Source organism: Stegodyphus dumicola, chromosome 11 (assembly GCF_044657685.1).
Source record: "Stegodyphus dumicola isolate Sdum_Otavi_A_Nest chromosome 11, ASM4465768v1".
In the NCBI taxonomy this organism is placed as follows: Eukaryota; Metazoa; Arthropoda; class Arachnida; order Araneae; family Eresidae; genus Stegodyphus; species Stegodyphus dumicola.
Genome location: NC_140778.1, coordinates 90,020,868 through 90,044,514, shown reverse-complemented (window position 1 = coordinate 90,044,514; position 23,647 = coordinate 90,020,868). Strand labels below are relative to the sequence as shown.

General features: G+C 33.2%; 1 protein-coding gene across 1 annotated transcript in view; it reads left to right on the top strand.

Annotated features, from left to right (window-relative positions):
• Window positions 1-23,303, top strand: part of LOC118193908 (neprilysin-2-like) — a 79,427-nt gene extending 56,124 nt beyond the window's left edge. The window contains exons 10-12 of the mRNA XM_035365072.2: window positions 14,330-14,422; window positions 19,014-19,090; window positions 23,054-23,303. Of these exons, the coding sequence (XP_035220963.1) occupies window positions 14,330-14,422; window positions 19,014-19,090; window positions 23,054-23,153 (270 nt within the window). The 3' untranslated portion in view covers window positions 23,154-23,303. The remainder of the gene's footprint in view (window positions 1-14,329; window positions 14,423-19,013; window positions 19,091-23,053) is intronic.
• Window positions 23,304-23,647: the final 344 nt, after the last annotated feature.

The following is a 23,647-nucleotide window of genomic DNA, read 5'->3' as shown; positions in this document are numbered from 1 at the left end:
GATTAATAAACCAAAAGTGAAAGCTTTTCAATGCATTTTCGGTCTTTCTCCACCTCAATACAGTAAATGCTTGGATTCACTGGTACAGCCCGGAATTTACCAAAATTTGATCTTTTATAGTGATAAGTATGAAAACGATAATCATTACAAGTATGCAAATGTTTTCCTCAAAATTCCTTAAACCAAAGCAAAATGAAAAATATATATCTGTTATTTAGTCATTAATGTATTAGTACCAAACATTAAATTTTAGAAAGTCTCTTATTAAAAAAAAAAAAAAAAAAAAAAAAAAATCTGAAATGTTTCAGATTTTAAATTACGTCCAAAGGGGCGTTTTTTTAACGTTTTAAGTGTTACCTTTATTTATTAAATATCATGTTCTTTGCACTTAAACCATAAAATTCAGTTCAAGAGCAATATCGCAAAATAATGTTAAATTAAGCATATCTTTAGAATTTCCGATATACACAGTCTCGCGAGCTGGAGATAAAAGTATTTTTTTTTTCCTATATAACGTTGCCATTTCTCGCTTTTAAAGCATTGAGTTTGTAAATCAAAAATTCGTTAAAGTTTTACAAAATATAAAATCTATAATAAAACAAATTCCAAATTTGGGATTTCAGATGCCCATATTCGCAGTAGGATTTCGTCATTCAAAATTCGATGGCTCTATGTACCATTGTTTTATCACAATGCGAGAAATAGACAATCATTTATGCAGATTTTTCATTATTTAATTTCTTCAAATATAATGCAGGACTCTAACATTTTGTGGCAACAGTTTGAAAAGTGAACCGACGTTTATGAGTCCGACGCAAAATCGCAAAACGAAAACAATAGTCCTTCAGGGACAAAGCCCCTTTGGACTAATAACTCTGAAAGTGTTAAGTTTCATCATTTTCCTGAAGCTTTTGCTAGATAATCGGAAACCTTTTAAGCTCCAGTGCAAGGTTCCAGTCCAGTGACAGTTCTTCAGAGATATTATTCCAGATAACGAATCTTACATGAATGATCGCATTTCTCTAATAGCGAAGAAATAAAAGAGCTTATATGCTTTCTAGCTTTAGTTTGTGAAAGAGTGGTACCTGGTAAACCTCCTTCGTATTCCTTTTACCAGCAGCTGCTGCAATCTCAATTGGTCCCAGAAATCTCTTGTAAAACTGGCCTATTTCTTATGCATTTTTTATGAGTTCATGAGGACGTACATCCCTTTGCTTAAAACTAAATCGTGTGGCGAAATATTACGTATACACTGCGGAAAAAAATAATATATGGGACAGTTCTATATCTCCCGTTCTAGTGGGCCGATAGGTGAAATTCAAATTGTGTTTTTCCTGTCTCGAAATCGCGCCTTAGGATATATATTAGATTTAGGTACTCTTCTCTTTTGAGGGCCGTAAAAAATTGCAGCGAAAATATATGCGCAAAAGCGCCAAATCTAGCAAACGCGCACATTTAACAGCACGCCAAATCTAGCGTAAGCGCTGATTTCAGATTGCGTAAGTTTATATAGTTCTATATTTCTTAAAACGCCATTGAAATACTAGCTTAATTTTTAAATCCTTTTTTGATATCCTATGGATTTAACAATTTGGGAACTGCCCTTGATGAAAAGTCGGCAAAAGAATTTTGGGTAAAGTGCAGAATCACTCACTGCTTGACGCGTTTTTAAGAATTGCACATACTCGGTATCCATGTGCACATCGACCTATTTTCACTTAAAAAAAATCCCAGAATTCCACAAAAATGGCACTGCGTACTCACTTTACTTTATCTATGTACACATCGACCTAATTTCATTTAAAAAGTAAAATAAAATTGACAAAAATCCAATTGTTTTTACCCTTGTAAAAAGCGGCAAACAAATGAGGGAGCGATTCTGCACTTCTGAATTCCGATTCTGAATATTTTCAGAGAAAAGGCATCATTCATTATAAAAATTTACGTTTGAACAACCAACGAGATGAAATTATGCTTTAACGATAAGTCGGTAGCGAAATAGCGATGCAGGCATCCATTCAGTTATGTTTAGCAATTTTTATATAAATTATAATAATGATCTGAAATAGTTATTTACTCTTATGCTTCCATTCAGTCATGTTTAGCCTTTTTCATATAAATTATAATAATAAAGTATTATATGAAATTAATCTTTCATCTAAATTAAAACATCAATCTTAGATAGTTATTTACTATTATACTTCCTTTCTTGCCGCAATTATTAGGGTTGCCGCAATTATTTTTGGCAGCATTGGCATTAACAATAGTTTGGCGATATTTTACGGCCCTGGAAACCGAATAGTACCTAGATTTCTATATAGCATTAATCTAATATAGGTATTTTGACAAAATATCAGACATTTTCTGAAATAACATGCCAATGTTTTTTCCATATTTCGATTCTACGATTCAAACTACGTCTAGATATTAAATTTTGTAATTTTTGGTAAAAGATTTATGAAGAAATTAAACAAACTATCTAGGGGTATGTTTTTCAGTTTGCGCCAAGAATAATTCACTTGGCGAACTTCTTCTTAATTTATAGCAGCCTATTTTCTTTTCATTTTTTCATTGTACTCGAGCGGGGAAAAAGTCATCGTTTATATGTTCAAATAAATTTAACAAAGTGCAAAAACCATATTTGGCATTATTATCGCTTATATAACAAATACGCCAAATTTCAAAACGCGCCAATATGTAAATTCACCGTGTATCTTAGGAAATTTTGAACTCTAATTTTTTGCAGGTATGTTTAAAAATACATGTACTAAATAATGATGGTAAAACTTTTGTAGGTTATAATTCAAAACTGATTACGAAAAATTTATAAAAATTATTTTAAAATACAAATTTTCAAATTAAATCATAAAAATGGGCGAATTTTATTTAAAAAAATTAACATTGAGGAACTAAAATTTTGAGAGCTAATTTTTTAAAAACTACTCTTGCAATTTTTACAGAACTTGACAGTTTGGCATAATTTGAGTCGTAGAATCGAAATATGGAGAAACACTGTCATGTCATTTCAGAAAAAGTCCACTTTTGTGTCAAAATACCTGTTGTGGAACAATGCTTTATATAAATCTAATACATATCCTTAGTCGAACTTTCGAGACATGAAAAACGCAAATTGAATTTCGGCAATCGGCCCTGTTGAACGGGAGATATAGGAAATGTCCCCCCCTTTTTTTTTTCCTCAATGTACATAATACGTTTTTATTTAAAGAAATTAGCAAATTTCGTAAGTAAAAGTATACCTCCATACGCTTGTATTCGAACGGTTAGAATGCATAACTTTTATCTCTTCTCGAAAGGGGTATTTATTTTTAGAAGTTACAGTGTTACTGGCCTGAACAGTCTTCCCGTTTCTTCTTTGCAAACCATATTAAATTTCTTTTAAAAAATAATAAACTCTCTCGGATATTTCCTTGCAGTTTTCGTTTCAGATCTTAGATGGGTACTGTTTTAGGTTTATCGTCAGTTACTATATTGTTGTAAATTTCTGTTAATATTTTGCATTGCTAATTTTATGTATTGTTACAATATTGTGTAATATTTTATTTAGCTATTTATTTGTTGGGTACTCTTCTGCTATCGGAACTGGATTCTGAAATGTATCTATGTATGTACATATGCATGTATGGATGTGTTTATGTATATGGGTGATGTGTATATGTTACCATGAAAGACCGAAATTGGAGAATGTTGACTTTCACCGGAGAATATCAATATTCACCAAATACGCCGGTGAAAGATCGAATATTTCATTACATTCTTGTACATTCGCACCCTCACCGGTGCATGTCGACAATCACAGATATGCTCTGGTGTAGGTCGAAAAGAGAGGAGTGTGTCACACGCTGTCATTGCAAAAGGAAGTGTTCCACAAATAAATGCAGTGGTAAAAGCAAGGGCCTCTTGTGCAATTCAAAGTGCCATAATAGTTTAAGTTGTTGCAATAAATAAGATTTGAATCACATAATTTCGTAAGTTTTCAGCTTCTATTATTTTCCTTTCTCATTTTGAATGTACTGTGTGTTTTAAGTTCTTATATTCTTAAGTTCTTATTTTAAATTCCAAGTGCGTTTTTTCGCGACTGAATTACGGAGAAGAAAATATAATACTGTTATATGTTTAAAATTCACCATTAGTACATGGTGAATGTCGACATTTAATAATAGAATGTCGACATTTAAGTCAGAAATAAGAATATTTGGAAAATGTTTCGGATATACACCAAGCGACTAGGTGAATGTTGACATTCAAAGGTGAAAGTCAACATTCTCCAGATTTCGGTGTTTCACCGTAACATATACACAAACATACCTACGCACCTATATATATATATGCATACATAAACACATCCACTCATTCATTCATACATACATACATTTCTCAATATATTCGCGATAGCAAAAGAGCACCATTTGTTTATCTTAGAGGGATAATTTTGAGGTTTATTTTTATTGCAAGCGAATTGCCTCTTGGCTTCTATGTACGTATTTATTTTTATACAGAATTATAAATCTTTCAGTTCTGAGTTCAACAACACTTAACTTCTAAAAATGATTCCAATAGAACCCAAGATAATTTTCCAATTTTCCAAAGATGATCCTAACAGGCCTTGGTGACAGTTCGTAGCTTGGCGTTTTTTTTTTTTTTTTTTTCGGGGGGGGGGAAGAAAACACATCTTAGAAACCTGCAGCCAGGTTTTTTTTTTTTTTTTTTTTTTTTTTTTTTATACGAAGTTTTATACGACATGAATACAAGCCAACAGTGGCCGAGTAGTAAAGTCGCGGAAAACTGGTAGCTCATTCTTAAGTTCGAATCTCGCCAATTGGCTGGCTGCGTGGGGGTCTTTACGAAGGCCTCCTTCTTATTAGGCAGATAGCCCTCGAGTGCTTTGCTATAATCACATAAACCAAACCAAACTGTATAAATCAAATTGCAAAAGCTAGGACGAATCAGTTGGTAATTAGACCTGAGTTTTGTTGTTTAAAGGGAGTTAGCCGTCTCCTGTTGTTGAATTTACTCTGCTTTGTTTTTAATTTACAATATTTCTCTTACTAATGAGGAACTATTTGCTATCCGCGTTCTCCTTGAGCTGACTTCTTATCATCATTTGTAATTAATTGATAGTTTCTTCCGACATGATTATTCAAATACACAGCCCTTAACTCAAAGCAATATCTAAATCTAAAAAATAGCCTAAAATTTTAAAATAAAGTATAATAATATACGTTGTAGATTATACCGTGTGGTTGTTTCCCGTGGGCTCGAAAAATAGTTGTGTTCCTTCACAGGGGGCTCCTGGCTCAGCGGTTATGGAGAATGGGGCATAACCGCTGCGTTACGACGAGGTGATCGTTTATAGCAGGGGTGGGCAAATACTTTTAAGCGGGGGGTCAAAATGAAATTTTCAAAATGTCTCCCGGGTCGGAGGACTATACCGCGTACGCTGTGCACACGCGAATGTTTTGGGTGGAGTTTTTTCCCTGCTCAAGAAATTTTTTTGGCAAAAACACTATAAGTATCATTTTAAACTTTAAAATTTAAAACTTTAAAATTTTAAACTTTAAAATTTAAAGCATTTGGACAGAGAAATTTGACAGTTAATAAAAATAACAGTAATAATAAATTGTCTTACTTAGGTGTATAAATGCGAACAATTTGTGCCCAGTAAATACTTTTAAAGAAACATGATCCATTATATTAAATTAATGGTCATTAAATAAATCAGTTAATGAAAGATTTTATTTTGATGTTTATTTATTCATATCTTAACGATACAAATTATTTTATTTTGATCATAGTTATTACATTTTTATATTTATATTACATTTTGTAGATATAATAGTAAATAGAATTATAAAAAGAAAAGACAAACATCAAACGTTAAAATAGAACAGTTTTAGTTAATGCGAAACGTGAAATCTGGAATGTTCATTTGATATTATTTCTTCAAAATTTGGATTCAAATCACTTGTAGCAATCCTTAATACCGAGTGTAGATTTTCGTCAGCAATTTGTGATCGATATTTATTTTTCGTGTAAAACATTAACGAAAAAGTTCTTTCACAAATATATGTTGAACCAAATAAAACTAGGTATTTTTGAACATAAATCAAAAATACCTAGTTTTATTTGGTGAACATAGTTCAAAAAATGTTTGAAATGTTCTGTATTCAAAGCACCGTAGAAAACACTCAACTCGTTTGAGTGAAAATTTTCTTTTAGTAAATTATTTGACTGTAAGTCAATTAGTTCTAGTTGAATTTCAACAGGAGCTTCTTGCACGTCAAAATTGAAAGGTTGACTAATTAATGATAAAGGTTTTTCAATAGCTTTGAAATCTTCTTCGGAATTCAGAATGTAGGTCTTGTGTTATTGCACTATACTTAAGAAAATCGGTATTTTCAATGATTCTCGTCGTGATTGTAATGAAGGGAAATGATTTAGTAATTTCTTATTAAAGTTTTTAGCAAATAAATTGAGTTTTATCATAAATACTTTGACGTTTGAGTGCATATTGAAAGCGAATTGGTTTTTCCCTTGTAGATTTATATTTAGTTCATTCAAATATTTTACAATATCTATTGCAAATGAGAAATCGTTTAGCCATGCCTCATTTTGCAATTCAGAAAAATCATTTTTTTTTTTTTTTTTTTTTTTTTTTTTTTTTTTTCCCGAAAAGAAGGATATTATTTCATCAAGTAAATATTGAAACCTGTTCAAAACTTTACCGATGCTAAGCCATCGCACTTCAGTGTAATAAGGAATTTCGTAAAAGTCACTTTCAATTTCTTTCAAAAATTCAGCAAACTGTCAATGATTTAAGGCACGTCCCAGGATAAAATTCACAACTTTTGTCACAATAACAACAGTAACGACGTGATTCATAACACTTCTACATAACACTTCTTCGTGAATAATGAAGTGTAAAAATAATATATCCTGTTCTGGCTACAACTCTTTTACTTTGTCGCTGATTCGTTTTAGTAAACCCACATTTGTTCCTGTTAAACTAGGGCAACCATCCGTAGTGACGCTTACTATTTTGTTCCAAGTTAAATTTTCTTTAACTAAATACTCTTCAACAGCGATAGAGAAGTCTTCACCGGTAGCTGCATCTTTCACTGGATGCACACTAAGAAGTTCCTCGCTAATTTCACATTTCTTGTTAATACCTCGGATAAATATTAATAATTGACTTGTGTCAGTAATATCCCAGGATTCATCTAAAGCCAGAGAACAATATGTAAAATCAGCAATTTTTGTTCTTAGCTGGTCAAGTAAATTTTCTGCAATATTTTCGATCCGTCGCACTATTGTTCTTCTCGAAAGGCTTACATTTTCAAAAATATGTTTCTTTTCAGGACAACATATCTCCGACACTTGTATCATGTATTGTTTAACAAATTCTGCTTCAGTAAAAGGTTTACAGAACTTAGCAATTTTGTGTGCAACAGCATAACTTGCTTTTGTGGTAGATTTCTCGATATTACTTTGGTTGGTACAAATATTTTGTTTCTTATTCAAGTTTTTTCGTCATGTTTTCTGCTGCACTTTGAAGTTCTTTTAAAGAAAATGATGCATATTTTGGATGTTTTGATTTAAAATGCCTGTTTAAATTGTATTCCTTGAAATTGTTTCCTGGCAAACTAAATAAATTGCTTTCTTATCAATGTTTGTAAAAAGGTATTTGGTTGATCTTTACATTATGGTAACTTGGCGTTTTTTTTTTTTGGCGAAAATTTGGCGACCAACTCTCCTACAGCAACCCTCTATTTTTTTTCCCGCCGCCATTTTGTCTTCACGAAGTAAAGACATGTTTCTTTTCTTTTTATCTACTGAACACTTCTTCCAACAATCAACTAGCCGAATTACACTTATGCTAGAAATTTTATCTAACAAAACTGTTTAATCATGACAAATATTCACTGCAAAATTGGGAAAAAGTGCACAATACCATACTCCTTACGCGTTTTTCAAAATAACACATACACATAAACCATGTACACGCCGACATATTTTTACTTAAAAAAACATCCCAGAATTGCACAAAAATGGCATTGCGCACACTCCTCACTATATCCATGTACACTGCTTTTTTCTCATAAATTAGAAAAATTTTACGAAAATACATGACAATTTTCTCAATCTTTAAACCCGGTAAAAAGAACATATATAAATTACCTGATCGCGAAAAAGTAATGAACATTTCCACATATAAAATAAATAAAATATCCAAAAACTTTTACCTCTAAATCATCTATTACATTGTACACGTCACTAACGAATTCATACCGCAACCATTACAAATACTTAGTGTCAGATATTTAAATTATTTCCATGCACGTTTACTTCAACTAAAACGTATACCAAATTCCTACAAACATAAAATTCACAAAATAACTATCATTTAATTAAAATATAATTAAATTCAAAAACACTACTTAAAATATAAATGAGCACATACATTAAATTAATACATACATAAATACCCATTTCGAATTCACTTTAGTTACGGCCATGGGATCCAAAAATTCACGAACACTGTTTCACACAACACAGAATAAAGCCAAATACAAAATTTCCAGATTTTTTCCCGATTTCCCCCCTTTTCCGATTAAAGAACCGTAATTCGTCCATTAATATCACATGACATATCCCATGATCTCTCATTTCCCTCACACAAAATAATGCGTAATCGGAACTGAGTACTGCTCACATTATTACCAAAGTGCCAGGTAGTAACCTTTATCGCCTCCAAAATATCGCCAAACTACCAGTTACAATATTGTAAAGATCAACCAGGTATTTTACCGTCCATGCTTCATTGAAATTTCTGCACTCCAAATCAACTTTTCTTTTTTTTAGATTGACTCATTTTACAAAGGCCTACAAATAAATAATTTAATTATTACAATAAAATAATATATCTATTATTAAGAAAAAAGAAAAATTGTAGAAAGCTCGCCTAATAGTTACCAAGAGCTGCTGCTCCAAAAGGTTTAAGACGTTTTCAAAAATTAATACACATGAAAAGCAAATCATTAGACATGTAAAACATAAATACAATAAAATTAAAAAACACAAAAAGTTAAAAAGTAAGCGGAAAATGGTAAATTAGCCCAATTCGACATCCAAACAGGCTTTTCAAGGGAAATTTCATTTATTTGAACGTCGAATCAAGCTAACCCCATTACGCGTTTCGCCGAAACAGACAATTGAAACTTTTTCGCTAAAAAATTTTTTGACAAAGTGTCTTGGAAATTTTAATAGTCTCAATTCTCTGTTCCAATTTCCCGACGCGTCCGCTCAGAATGACACATTAAGGTGTTAAAATATGTTAATCAAAATCAAACTTTCTAAATCTAGTCTAAAATTAAACCTTTTGGAGCAACCTAAAACCTTTTGGAGCAGCAGCTCTTGGTAACTTTTAGGCGAGCTTTCTACAATTTTTATTTTTTACTTATTTTGCAGCATATTGCGCAAGATGTTTTCTTGACCAAAATTGGTTTTTCAAAAATTGTTATTACTGCTTTGCTTGATAAATTAAGAAAAAAGACATATATATAAGAGATTAAATGAGATATATTTTAAGAGGATGTTACGGCATATAAGAGATTAAAAAATTGCATGCAGAATTTTTTAACGGGCCGAAAAAAGTAAGCAAAAGGGCCGGATCCGGTCCGGGGACCGGCTTTTGTCCACCTCTGATTTATAATCAAGTCGTTAATTATAAGGAAAAGCAAACACTGGTGGCTAGAAATAGAGGGGTCTGCGGCTTCGGAACTGTGCAAAAATGTGCTGGGCCGTTTAAATATCTAACTTCTGTGCCTCACAGATTTATAGACAGGAAAATATAGAAAAACTGAATTCTTTGAATGTAATTTTGTACTATAAAAATGAATTATTAAGTGATAACTATCCCTCAAATAAATTGTACCAGCCCTTCTACAGCCTAGCATTATGTGTAAGCATTTTCGTGGTTTTGCTTAAGTTTAATGTAAATATGAGCCTATTTTCCCTAGAAAATTCTCCACGAAAGCATACCTTTATCAGGCGCCCTTCATGTGCTTTTTGATGTTCAGTGAAACAACCACACAAAATCTCCTTTTGCGTAAGATGATTAAATATAAAATCTAGGATACTTTTGATAAACAATTAGGGCTGTTTAATTAATGATTTTTAACTGAAACTGGATCTGATTATTTGCTTATAACAATGTTTTCAGAGCTTTCCAACTTATAACTTACATGTATATATTTCTAAAGGGGGGAGAAATTTCTAGACGAAAATAATGTAATAATAAAATTTTAATAAACAGATAGATATATAATCAATAAAATCATCTGGGAACGATAATTTTATTCGCAGTTAATGAGTACATAATATGTTATTAATGATTCGAAAAGTGGATACTAATATTACTAAACTGTTTAGTAATACATAAAAGAAAAAGAGCACTTCAGAACTTTTCGCGTCCTATTAAATTTGTCTCCGTTCTGATACCATGTACATCCATATACGTATGTTTGTAACTACTGACTTACAGTAAAGAACAAATGAGAGTTCTCCCTGTAATTCCATTCAATTTTCCCCCTGATCTATTGATACTGAACGAGACCTTAAAACATCTTTGTTTTACAATATATCTCCCCTTACGACCTCTAACACAACCATTTACTTTACCCTTCGCATTCTCCTCTTCTTGACCGCATTTGGGACGACACGTTATGAAAAGGATTAAAATTTTATCAGATCAATTCTTAACGACGAGGTAATTAGTGTTCTTTTGTCGGCAGGCATGGAAACGGTCAGTATTTCCTTTCAGTCCAGTTTCAAATCTCCAGGCGTTAGAAAGCGGGAAGTATTCTAATCGCTTTCACACAGATGAATGCAGTTTTCCCACAAAAAGCAATTTATTATTTTATCTTCAGATGAAATGTATGCTACAACTAGAAAATATTGTTCCGCAAAAATGTTTCATTTTATGATTATAATATTTTTTAAATCTTGCACTTAGATTATGTACTGAAAAATAAGCGAAGCAATCAAAGTTAAATATATTCACTTGTTATATTATTCAGTGAATTAAAATATTCAAACAATATATACATTTTCGTTTTAAGTAGTATAATTATTCTGATATTGAAGAGCAAATTAGGGGGTGTCAGCCACTTCTATACCGACAATGTTAAATTGGCCATTTTCGATGCACATTTTCTCAAAATCTGCTGTAGATACACGCTTGAAATTTTTTGTGTAATTAAAGTATACCTATTTGATTATACTCAAATGAGCTTCTGAAGCATTTTGAATTTTAGAGTACTTTACAGAACATTTTGTTAGGCATAGTAAACTTTAGCACTTTTCTCACACACACAGAAAAAAAAAAAAAAAAAAAAAAAAAATAGTAGTTTTAGGTTATGTTATGTTATTTAATTACGGCAAAGCCTCGAGGGCTATCTGCCTAAGGGGAGGGATGCCTTCGTGAAGGACTTTCTAAGGGTGGTGTGGTGTGGTGTATTTAATTATGGCAAAGCACACTAGGGCTATCTGCCTAAGATGAGGAATGCCTTCGTGGAGGACTTTCTAAGGGAAACCGGCTCGTATACACGTTACACATGCGGTAAACCACGAAAACACCCATGCAGCCAGCCCGTTCGCGGGATTCGAACCTCGGACCGAACTACCAGTGTTCAGCGACTTTACCGCTCGGCCGCTGGTGGGCAAATAGTAGTTTTAAGTTTATCACAAAAAGCTCATTCCAATAAATATTAGGAAACTTAAGCCATAAAAATTTTAGATACCTGTGAGCAGTAGTTCCTGAAAAAAGGTACGTCGAGTATAAAGAGATCACGTTTGGAAAAAAACGCATTTTTATGTAAAAATCCTCATTTATCAAAGCATTCGGTGACAAATAAAAACTACTTTTTTTACAGTTCTAATTTTCATAGAGATTAAAGAATGGTATTTTTAGAAAGATAAAAGTGTTTTACAATAATTTTTGAAATTTGAAAATGCAAAAATCCGAAATCACCATTGTTTGAAGATTTTGGGATTCCAACACCCCTTAAATGGAGTTGATTTATTACAAGTATCACTGAAAAGCATTTTTGAATTTACAAATGAATGTTATTGCTTGTACACCTCTGGCAAAATTCATATCTGGAGAAATAGAAATTGGTCCCTGAGTTTGTGCTGCATTGAATCATTACTGAACAACACGTGCACTAACAAAAATTTACGAATGTACGAGGTAAGAATTTTTTTAAATTTATTTTTCTTCTACGTGACGTTCCAAATACCGGTCCCAGGTTTGATCTGCCTTTATATCAGGGATATAAGATCTTTGATCTTTTTAATCGCTTCATAGTTTTGGGTTCGGGAAAGAAATGCAGAAGCAACTCTGAATTTTAAAAACCTAGAACTTTAGAAAACGAAATTCTTGTTTAGTTGAGTTTTAATGTACTCAAAAACAAAAATTTAGTTTTATCACTTAGAGGTATTAGATATTACTTTTACCTTAGAATAGAAGGGGGATATTTGTTACTTTATTTATATTGCTGCTGCATTTTGTCTTAGAAGGCAAAATTGCATATTCAGGAACGCATTAAAATTTCAAAAACATAAAGGTCTTTGTCAAATGGCGAAATATTTCTTCAGTTTTTTATGAGCTATATTTTCAGAGAACTAAAATCGCCTTTGAGGTATCAGATTGTTATGCGAAATTTTCAGGTCTCAAATCTTTTTATTGGCGCTTTCTTTGGGAGTAATGAAGCTGGGAATGAAGATTTGTATTGAGTTGATGAGTATTAGTGAAGATTCGTACTGCGAATTTAATTCAGGGAAACTAAGAAATGGTGCACATCTGTATGCATGCTTAGTATCCTAACATATTGTTTGATTCCCTCCAAAATACAATTCTCACGCAAAAATTAATTACTTTCCTAACGCTACCTGCTACTCAATGTCAAGGCTGCTGAATACTGGTAGTTCGACTTGGGTTCGAGAGCAGGCAATCGGGATGGTTGCATAGTTGGTTTTCCTTGTTTTCTCCATGTGAAACGTGAATACGAGCCAGTTTCCCTAAAAATTCCCCACAAAGGCATCCTTTCCCTTAGGTAAGCAGCCTCGTGCACTTTCCCATGTTGAATTAACCTAAACTAACGTAGCTACTTTCTGAAGGAATTGATACAGATATCATAGTATAGACGCAAACATACAACAACGGATAAAGTAATAAGTTTGGAAACTTAAATTTTTGAATTATAAAATGTTCTACACTAATTGCTTTAATAAAATCTCGTTTTTCATTTGTCGCACAGTTGAAATTTATTTTGTCATCAAAATTATTCATAAAAGGAAGAAAGAAGGTTTTCTAAACATAGTTATTATACTGTCATAAGTTTAGCTTTCTTATTTCGAATATAATTTTACTTTTATTTGTCGGATTAAAGAAAAGGTTATCTGCCTAAACGAAGGGGGTTTTCGTGAAGGACGTTCGAAAAAATTTGGTCATATACCCTTTATATATATGGGAGATCGCGAAAAGTTCATGCAATCATTCCGTTCATCGGAGTTTGAATGCGGGTTGAATTATCGATGTTAAAGAAATTTATTCGCTCGGTCGCTAGTTATCGTTTAGAACAAACCAAAATTTCCCTCCAGGAAACAGTAGTCGTGGAATGCATACCATTTAGAAATAATATTAAAATTAATTTTCATCACCTGAAGCATTTATATTCATTACACTGCTTTTACATGCACATTAAAAACTGGAATAAATTGAAAAAACAATCATGAAACGAATGATGTAAAGAAAATTTCCTTTACATTTAGCCATTATTTGAAACCGAACTCGGAAAAAATGCTAAATGTCAAGTGAAAGACCTAATAACGGTATATTTGCAACAGTAAAAAAACTGAAAGATCTTTAAATGCAAACGCGCGAAAATCAGAGTAACAAATTATTCTTTTTATTTTCTCCTCTCAATAAAATATTTCTCGAAAGCTACCGAATTCACAAACAAGCCATGTGAGTTCAAAATACTGGCAATTTCGCCCTCCCCCCCTCTACCCAGTAGCGGAATCCCACAAGAGAACATACTTTCCGAGGTGTAAAATAATCTTCAAGCCTCAAGCACTAGAATTCCTACGCCTGCGACTAGCAAGAAACTGTCCCGAGCCGTGACCTTCTCCCTCTCGAAGGTCACGCCCGAGCCCCCAGTTGCTGTACACTTAGTTCGGGACGTATATGTTCCAGCTATTTAATCTATTTATAAACCAGTTTTAATTTTTCAAATGTAGTTTTTTACAGGCATATAATATTTCCACGATATCCGAAGAGAATGAATTCCTTCCGGGATTGGCCTATACGCCGAATCAGTTGTTCTGGATAAGTGCAGCACAAGTAAGTGTTAGTTTTTCATAGCTTCTTATGTCTCATTATAGTCATTTCATCAAAATATTGGCTACAAGTATTGCTGTGCGTACGTAGTATTTGGAATTCATGTTCACTCCTAACTGCCACGGAGATGAAAATTGATGCCGTGAACATTACTATTTAAGCTTGAGTATCAGATATTTCCAAACAAGAATGAAAAGTATTTCTTCAGTCATAAAAAGACGTGATAACAAAGAAAGCATTTTGCCCTACTCTAAGCTATGTTTCTGTTTCTGATTATCATCAGCACATGAACATCCTAGTTATCATCAGCACATGTTCCTGATTATCATAAGCAACAGGCCATTTTGTTGGCAAAGCCAAAGACTACAATTTAATGACCTGTCCATGATTCTCAAGTGTATTTCCTTCCTTGCAATTTATATCACTTTTCCTTCATTTGTTTCACTTCACTTTGTAACACACTGACTTTGTTGTTCTATGTTATAGAGAGCTATAAGTCTTGTATATAGCATTTATTTCCTTGATTTTTTCACTTTATGCGTTTAGTATTATTATGGTATTTTAATCTCAGTTTTTGTGTTGTATATTGCTTGCTGATTCTAGTGTATAGTATTTATTGTTTGATTTACATTTTATTTTTCATTCTGTCTTCCATTAACCATTTCACTACTCTACTCAAGTTCTGAACTCACATTACTGTTCTCACATTACTACTACTCTACTCAAGTTTTTGTGTTATTTAATCTTGACTGTACCATTTAGTGTTTTCATCTGCAAGTTCTATATGGATCGTGAGTACTTTGTTTTTATTGGCATTCATTTTGAGGTCACGGATCTCCGTATTTATGAGAACAATTGGTATACTCTCTTACCAGCCTTCTTCCACTGGTAGGATTGTCTTTGACCGATTTCATGCGCTGTACCGACATTGCATATAGATACTGATAAGTCCGGGATGTCTATATAAAAAAACATGAGCAGTTTTTCCATTTAAGCAGGGTTTCATAAGAAGCCATTGATTTTTATAAGGTGATGATCAACATTCTACGTAGAGTGTGCCCAAAGTTCTAGGAGCTCTATTCGAATCCTAGAATTTATAATCAACGCTATAGACCAGAGACTAATCTTGAAATGTTTATACAGTACCACAAGCAATATTATTTAGACAGAATCATGGTTTTAATTGATACAGGTGCGTTTTTATAGCACTGTTTTTGAAACTAATAAAAATGCGAAGTGCAAGCATTTTGTATTTGTTGAAAGAGGGTGTGAAAACTTCAGAACTTGTTCAACGCCTGCGAGGAGTATTCTGTTTTCCCATATGTTCTCACATTTCAAAAAAACCCTAACGGTGTATAAAATTCACGAATTTAACCATGCCTTAAATAGGAGGATTCGGGAGACACAAAAAACGTTCTTTGAGGGTGGTTAAAAATTATTTTTACCTTGGTATAAGTGTATTCAATTAAATGGGGATTACATTGAAAAACTGCATTGTAAATATTGGTGCAAATTGATGGCATAAAATAATTACACATAAACTCTTAGAAATCTAGAAATATATCTGGCATGTTTATGCATTCTGTGCAGTTATTTTGATGCTGGCTTCCAAGATTTACAGACGAATTATACAGGTAAGGTTTACAGAAGGAGCTCTACTCTGTGGGTTTCGGCTAGATTCGGAGTTAGTCTATTTGAATGTTTGAAATATTTACCACGTTTCTGCGTTAGTGGTGTGAAAATACTTTTCAAAAGAAGCATTTTTATTTCCAACTCGCGAGATTGTTGCGACTCGGAAAAATGAGGGCAAAAATTAACGTTTCAGAGGTTTTAATTACTATCTCTTCAGATAATAATGATATGAAGATGGGAATAGTCGAAATAACTTTCCACGAATTTTTGGAATCGGGAATAATATATTTAATGTTTGATAATGCTATTTTTATTTCATATTTTGTAAAACTTCGAAAATTTTTATTAAAAAAACTCTACGCTTTGAAAGCGATTAGTGGCAACACTTCTCGAAATAAAGTAGATTTTTATTTCCAATGTGCGAGTCTGTTGCCACTCGGAAAAATGAAATCCAAAATTAGCGTTTTCAGAACTTTTAACTAACATTTTCTCTAACTAAAATCGCACGAATGGACGACATGGCTTTCCACAAATTTTTGGAATCTCGGGGTACCTCTCTCGAAATTCAACTACCCGCCGTTCCGGAGGAGATAATACGACAAAGAAACCAATCAACAATCAAATAAAAAAAAGAGACAGACGCGAACAGGTTTAATAGTGTAGGCTTCTGCATGCCATAGTTTATTATATTACTGCTTCAAAGTTTACGCCCACCAGCGGCCGAGCGGTAAAGTCGCTGAACACTGGTAGTTCGGTCCGAGGTTCGAATCCCGCGAACGAGCTGGCTGCATGGGCGTTTTCGTGGTTTTCCCCATGTGTAACGTGTATACGAGCCAGTTTCCCTTAGAAAGTCCTCCATGAAAGGCATCCCTCCCCTTAGGCAGATAGCCCTCGTGTGCTTTGCCATAATTAAATACACATACACATACGCTTCAAAGTTTACGTATGTCACTTAATCTTAAAGCCATAAAAAAGTGAATATTAGGGGATAAGCAGCCAGGAACAAGTTGTTCCAAAAATCACAAAGCTCATATCCTGAGATTGTCATGTCTTAGAAAACAATCGGTGCCATTGTTTTCTTCAGTATGAGGACCTGAGGAAATAGTATTAAAGCATTCTCAATTTTATATTTTTGCTGTTACTTTTGCTATATAATGCAAGAACTAAAAAAAATGTATTCATCAGTAAGGAATCCTTGGACAAAACTTTAGTCATTGATAACACTGAAAAATGAATAATCGGAATAAAAACGTTTTATAATAAAGTACTGCTACGTGAACTACTTTTTTTTCCAAAACCATTTAAAAAATAGATAATTGATAAGTTGTGAAGCCAAAGGCTAGTAAAATTCCTCTAAAAATAGAGGAAAGCTTCACCTTTTTTGAACAGTAAAATGTGTAGAACATTTTTATCTGCGAATTTCTATTTCGCAGTATGATGTTCCAAATGCGATGGTGTGATCATTAGGTCTAACTCAGTCACTGATAAAACATTCATTTGTTTCTGTAGGTTTCCCTAAATTTCGGAAACGAAATTTATATTGAATATTATTATTTTAAAATCATTAAAAATATATTTATATTTTTTTGGAATACTCCTTACTTGTTCAAACTATTATAACAATCATCATATTGGAAATACACTGGAAGATGTTCTTCATTTCAGCCGAAAAAAAGATGGATACCACAGAATACTAGTATTGTAGTAGTGTAGCAGTATGAATACTAGAGAATACTAGTATAGTAGTATGAATAATAAAAAATGCTAAGTATATGAATACTAGGATGCTAGTAGTTTATTTGATGGAAACTAGAGAAACCTTCAAAGATGCTATCTTGGCATTCAACATTTATGACACACTATTAAATGTGAAAAATTATTACTTCTAAGTGTATTTGGAAAATACTATCCTGATCTGTTTTCTTACTGTTAGTTCTCTAATTTAACTTTTGAATGGAAATTTCCTTGACTTCTCAGACCTATGAGAAATCAAGATAAATCCCAGGGAATAAATTAATATCATTCCTCTTTGACTTTATCCTATGCAAAAATATTGCAAATTTTAGCTTATATTTGGTACTGCCCTTAATAAGCAACGTTACAGTGCACTCAAAAGTATCAGCAACGTCTTCAATTGAGTCAATAAAATGTTATGGAAATGTAACACTATCAAAATTTTAAGTTGAAGGTTAATAGGAACTTCCCGTTAGTGCACTACAAAATCGAAAACGAAAATGCTAAATTTTTTCTGATTAACGAATCGATATATTAGAATGAGGAGTATAAAAATGAATCAAAGATTACAAGAAATACACCGCACTGCTTTGCTTCAAATATTGCATCACTAAACAATTGTTTTATTGTTAATTTAATAAGTCAAATAATATACTATATTAATTTGTGGATTTAAGGAGATGGTTATATAAGACCTATTTTTAATTTTCAAGATGTATTCTATTTAAAATGTTCTCATACGATTATTCTTACTGTGATATCTTCAACATTTTTAGATTCCTTTTCAACTAAAATTAACAAAAGAATAGACAATACCTTTTCATTCTTAGCGTAACAGGCTAAAAGTAAAAACTTTGGGATACTATCAAGATTTAAATAACTGAAATTAAATTATTAATGAAACAGAATATTCTCAGAATAAAAGAATCAACAGCAACAATTAAAATGTTAATTTTAAACATTCGGTAATAAAATTCAGCAATACCTTAGGTTTCTGGAGTGGATGAAGCATTATTTTAATGAAAAAACGTTGTCATTTAAAATGAGTTCTACTTTCATTCTTACTTCATTCATGTAAATCTTTCACTTTTAGCGCCTTTGCAAATCACTAAATAGTGTTATCATTTTATTTATTGATTGATGTGGCTTCATTTAATATTTATTCAATGGTATATGTTAGTGCAAAAAGAAGCGTTTTTGTAAACATATAACATTAAATTTGTTACAGGTAATGTGCGAGAAACCATCAGAAGAAAAGATTGAGGAACGCCTTCTCAATGGATCATACGTGCCCGCGAAATTTAGGTAAGTGAAGCATAAGAAGGACTTCTAAAATGAAAAGTGTATGTTTTTACAAGATATAGTAAAATAAAAAAAGCAACAACAGCACTAAAACTTTCTCCAGCAAAGATAGAGAATATACGTTCCCTTCAGTTTTAAATGGAGGCTTAACATTATCGGATGCTACGAGACAGTTGATAGGTGACAGGTGACTGCAAGCCCTGGACACCCGCACGACTTTGCAAAAGACTACTCGGGTGTAGTTCAGGACCCGCAACTATCTAGAAAAACACCCCTTGGGGCCGCCCGAGCCTCCCGCGCCCGGCGCCAGTTGTTGATAGGTGACAGTAGGTTTGGACACCCGTGCGGGTTTCAAAGAGTATTATGGTATTGTCCGTAACCGGCATCTATCTAGAGCACTCCCCCCCCGGCGACCCAGAAGCGCCACATCGGGAGTTTATTGAAGTCTCACAACAATATTACAATTCATTAAATTGTTTACAATAGCTTTAAGTTTCACGTAAGCTACACAGATGCGTACCGTGGTACATTGAATTTAATATATTGTAGAGTCATTAGGTTATTTAAAGCAGGAGACGGAAAAAATGAGCAATATCCTCGCCGGCACTCGAACCTAGACCTCTCAAATACCCGCTAAGTGTGCTAACGTTACACCACAAATGCATGCTGAAAGGAGGGAGAAAATACCTTGCACATTCCCCCTTTTAAAGGGCCACAGGATATTAGGGGATACAGTCGCCAAATCCTGGTGGTGAAGAATCATCATCCACCACCTTTTAGGTCGGGCTCCACTGTAGAGACATTATGTTATTTGGAAGCAGGAACACACGAAAGATGAGCAATGTCCTTGCTGAGACTCAAATCTGGACCTCTCGAATACGCGCCGTGTGTGCTACTGTTACACCCCGAAGGCATGCTGAAAGGAGCGAGAAAATACCTTATAATATTACATAGATATTCGTGACAATTTAACATTGATACACTACATTAATACTGATTACACATAACCTAAACACACGGCATTGCACATGACATTAATATACTGCTTAGCACTTTATACTACGCTACATTACGTAGATGTTCATGGCACATTACATTGGCACACTATATTAATACTCATTACACATAACAACAAGACACTACATTACACGTGACATTAACGTACTGCTTAACACATTACACTACGCTAAATTAATATGGAACAGACAGATACAGTTCCAAGTTCCGCTGGATGCGCCGCTGATTAACTTGCAGGATTTGCAAGTTTTGTTCCGGCTGTCTGAGTTAGTTGCTATAGAGCGCTGAAAGTAGGAGAATGCATGAGTGAAACCTAAGTCAGGATTGCAGATGTTGAGAGGGCGTGACTACCTTGTCACGTGAGGTGTGAAGTAGTCGTTAATACGTTGAGAGATTTCAGGTTAGAAATGAAGAAAACATTAAAGGTACAAAATTGCAGAAATAATTACATAAAAGGGAAATTTTTCTAGTAATCATCAGAGTAACATCCTATGAAATAAACCAAATTTCATCACATAGTACAGTCTAGCAGTCCTGTAAGTTGAAGTTCTGAGTTCACGATAACGTGATGGGGGTGGTGTAAACAGAATCATGTTTTCATTATAACAGTCGAAGATGTTTCAGGAAAGCAAATATGCAATAATTTTAGTAAGAGTTACAAAATAACAGAAAAAAATGCAGAACAAATGTTAACACAAAATACATATATACAAATTCAAGATGTCTATCCCAGAGCATACTTAGACTTAATCTATTATACTTAGAATAAGTCACATATCAAGTGAGCGGAATCAGATCTTTCTGATTCGCTTAGCGTAAACTTGTCCAAAGCTGATGAAAAGAGTAAAATAATTAAATAATGGGTTGCAAGAGCGAAAAATCACTATTTTTCCCATGTTCTTCAATATGATAGATATAAGGAATACCAGAAATTTCAGTCTTAAAAATGCAGAAAGTCCTACAACAAGGCTGAACATAGAACTCAAGTTCTTAGGTCACGTGGGAGGTCACTCTCCCAGGCGCTGACTTTTAGCAGTGCTTCTTGAATATTGAACGCTAAATTAATATGAGACAGACAGATACAGACTCTTGCAACGATCATTTGCAAGAGCGCGATGTGTAATATTGGTTCGGCATACAATCGGATGGCACGTAGTTTTAATGGTGTATTACCTAAGAAATGCATTTTTACTGAAACATATTTCACCAAGTAAGCAATATGTGGTTGTACGTCATTTGTCAGCCAACGACAAAACGTTGATCAGTGTTTCTAAGTAGATTCCCGCCGAATGTCAATAAAACTGTGTCAGGAAAAGCTAATCATAAACAAAACACGTGTTCGCTTCAAACTGTAACGTTATACCTCAGTTCTTAGAATACCTGCGATGCACAAAAAATGCATATAATAAGGATTTCTCAGCGAAAATGCTGTTTTCACGTAGTACACTTAGCAAATTCACCTGAATCCGGCTGGAGACGAATCATTCGTATACACGGCACTCTTGCGCTTGTGTAATCTTCATTCTCTGACATCACCAACCTATTTCTCTCTCGTAACGTTTAGAACGATGAGGGCTATATTTGAAGATGCTCAGTATCCCCTTGGGGGTACAAATCGTTTATTGCCCTTGTCTGTTCTTCCACATCCTTTTGTAAGGCAACCAGTACAGATTCTGGATAGTATGGACACTAATGTAAATTCATTCTCACTTGTGTTGTATACGGATGGTAGTAGGATTGATGATAAAGTTGGTTTTGCTTATGTTATTTTTGAAGATGATATTGAAATTGAGTGCCACCAATTTCGCATTAGAATTGAATGTACTGTATATATTTCTGAGCTTCCGTGTATTAATTTTGAAATTAATAATTTGGGATTACAATTAATAATTTTTGGATAATTAGTCAGGATAGACGTGGTCCCAGCTACTTAATCTGTACGGATTCACTCTCTTCCCTGGAGTCTCTTAAAATTGCCTCTTTATGCAATGATATTAGCAGTCTCTCGGAGATCTGGAGAGGAAGGGTATTTTCAGTGTTTTTTACATTTGCCCGTGGTCATTCGGGTAATTACGGAAACGAGAGAGCTGGTTGGCTTGCTAAGAATGCAACTAAAAATGATATTAATGTTGATGCAAATATTCCAAAATCTTATTTCAAAAAAACATTCAAAGCTAAAATGATTGAGCAGTGGAACTGTTATTATATCTCTTCTGATAAGGGATCTGTTACAAAAACATTCTTCCCAACTATTTTTGAAAGACTGAAAAATAAGGACTTGTTGCTCAATTTTAAAGTTACGCAATTTTTGTCTGGACATGGTAAGCTTAATGTTTATCTTGAACGGTTTAAGCTGACGTCTTCCAATTTGTGTTATTGCAATCTTAGCGTTCAGCAAAGTGTTTTCCACCTGCTTTTTGACTGCCCATTGCTTGATAAAGCAATATATCTATTGAAATGTAGATTAAAATTAATTTGAATTCATTGGCCGCCGAAATGTTATGATTCTGTATCTTCAGCTTCAGCCTACCCAGCTTTACGCGATTTTGTTGATTTTTATTTTAAACATTGTAAATAATTTCTTTATACATTTTTATACTTTTATATTTACTTTTTTGTGTTTTTTTTTCCTTTGTATATGATTTCATTGTATTATTGAAAATTGATGTTATTACTTACAATTTTGCCATTTTTACTTACGATTTGTAAATCTCGTGTGATACTTTGTGGTGTACGAGGATTTCTTTTTCTTTAAATAAATAAAAAAATTCCCTTTGGGGGGGGGATATTTTTAGCGCTCCTATAAAATTTTTATTTGGTTAAATCAATATTTTGATCCTTCGAAACAAATTTAAGAAATATTATGTTAAACAATTGAAGTTAAAATTATATTAAACAATTGAAGTTATGTTCTGCTGTAAGGTTTTTAAAATATGTCTCCTGTTTCAGAGTCATGGGAGCAGTGTCAAATTTACCACAGTTTGCACAGGATTTTAATTGCCCATTAGGTGCACCAATGAATCCAGAACTCAAATGCCAAGTTTGGTAGGCAAGCTTCCTGAAAATACTACAGTTTTAAATTCTAAATTAATATATTACTAATCTGCAAACGCATTATTTGCACAAATGTACTGCATGTAAAATTTGTAAACAGTTTTACATTGTAAACAATTGCTTTCATTTAAATAAAATATTGATTTTCAAAAGTGCTCTACATTATTTTATGTATGTACACATAACCGCGGCCCTCGTTCTGACAAAATCTAAATATTATCTCTAATTTCATTTGTTTATCATTACGAATGATGTACAAAGAAAAAGAAATAAGAAATGAAGACCAGCTTCGATTTCAAGAACTCCTTCGGCACATACTCTCTAGCACCCGTCTCACCAATCTAACATATTTTTCGGTCAATTTCTTTGGCTTTCCTTCAATATATATAGGAACGAGTACAATGTCATAGGAAAAATGGCGTCATGAAAGGACATATCAATTATATTATAGAAAGCACTAAAAATTTTGCTTCCGTAGCTTGTGTAAAA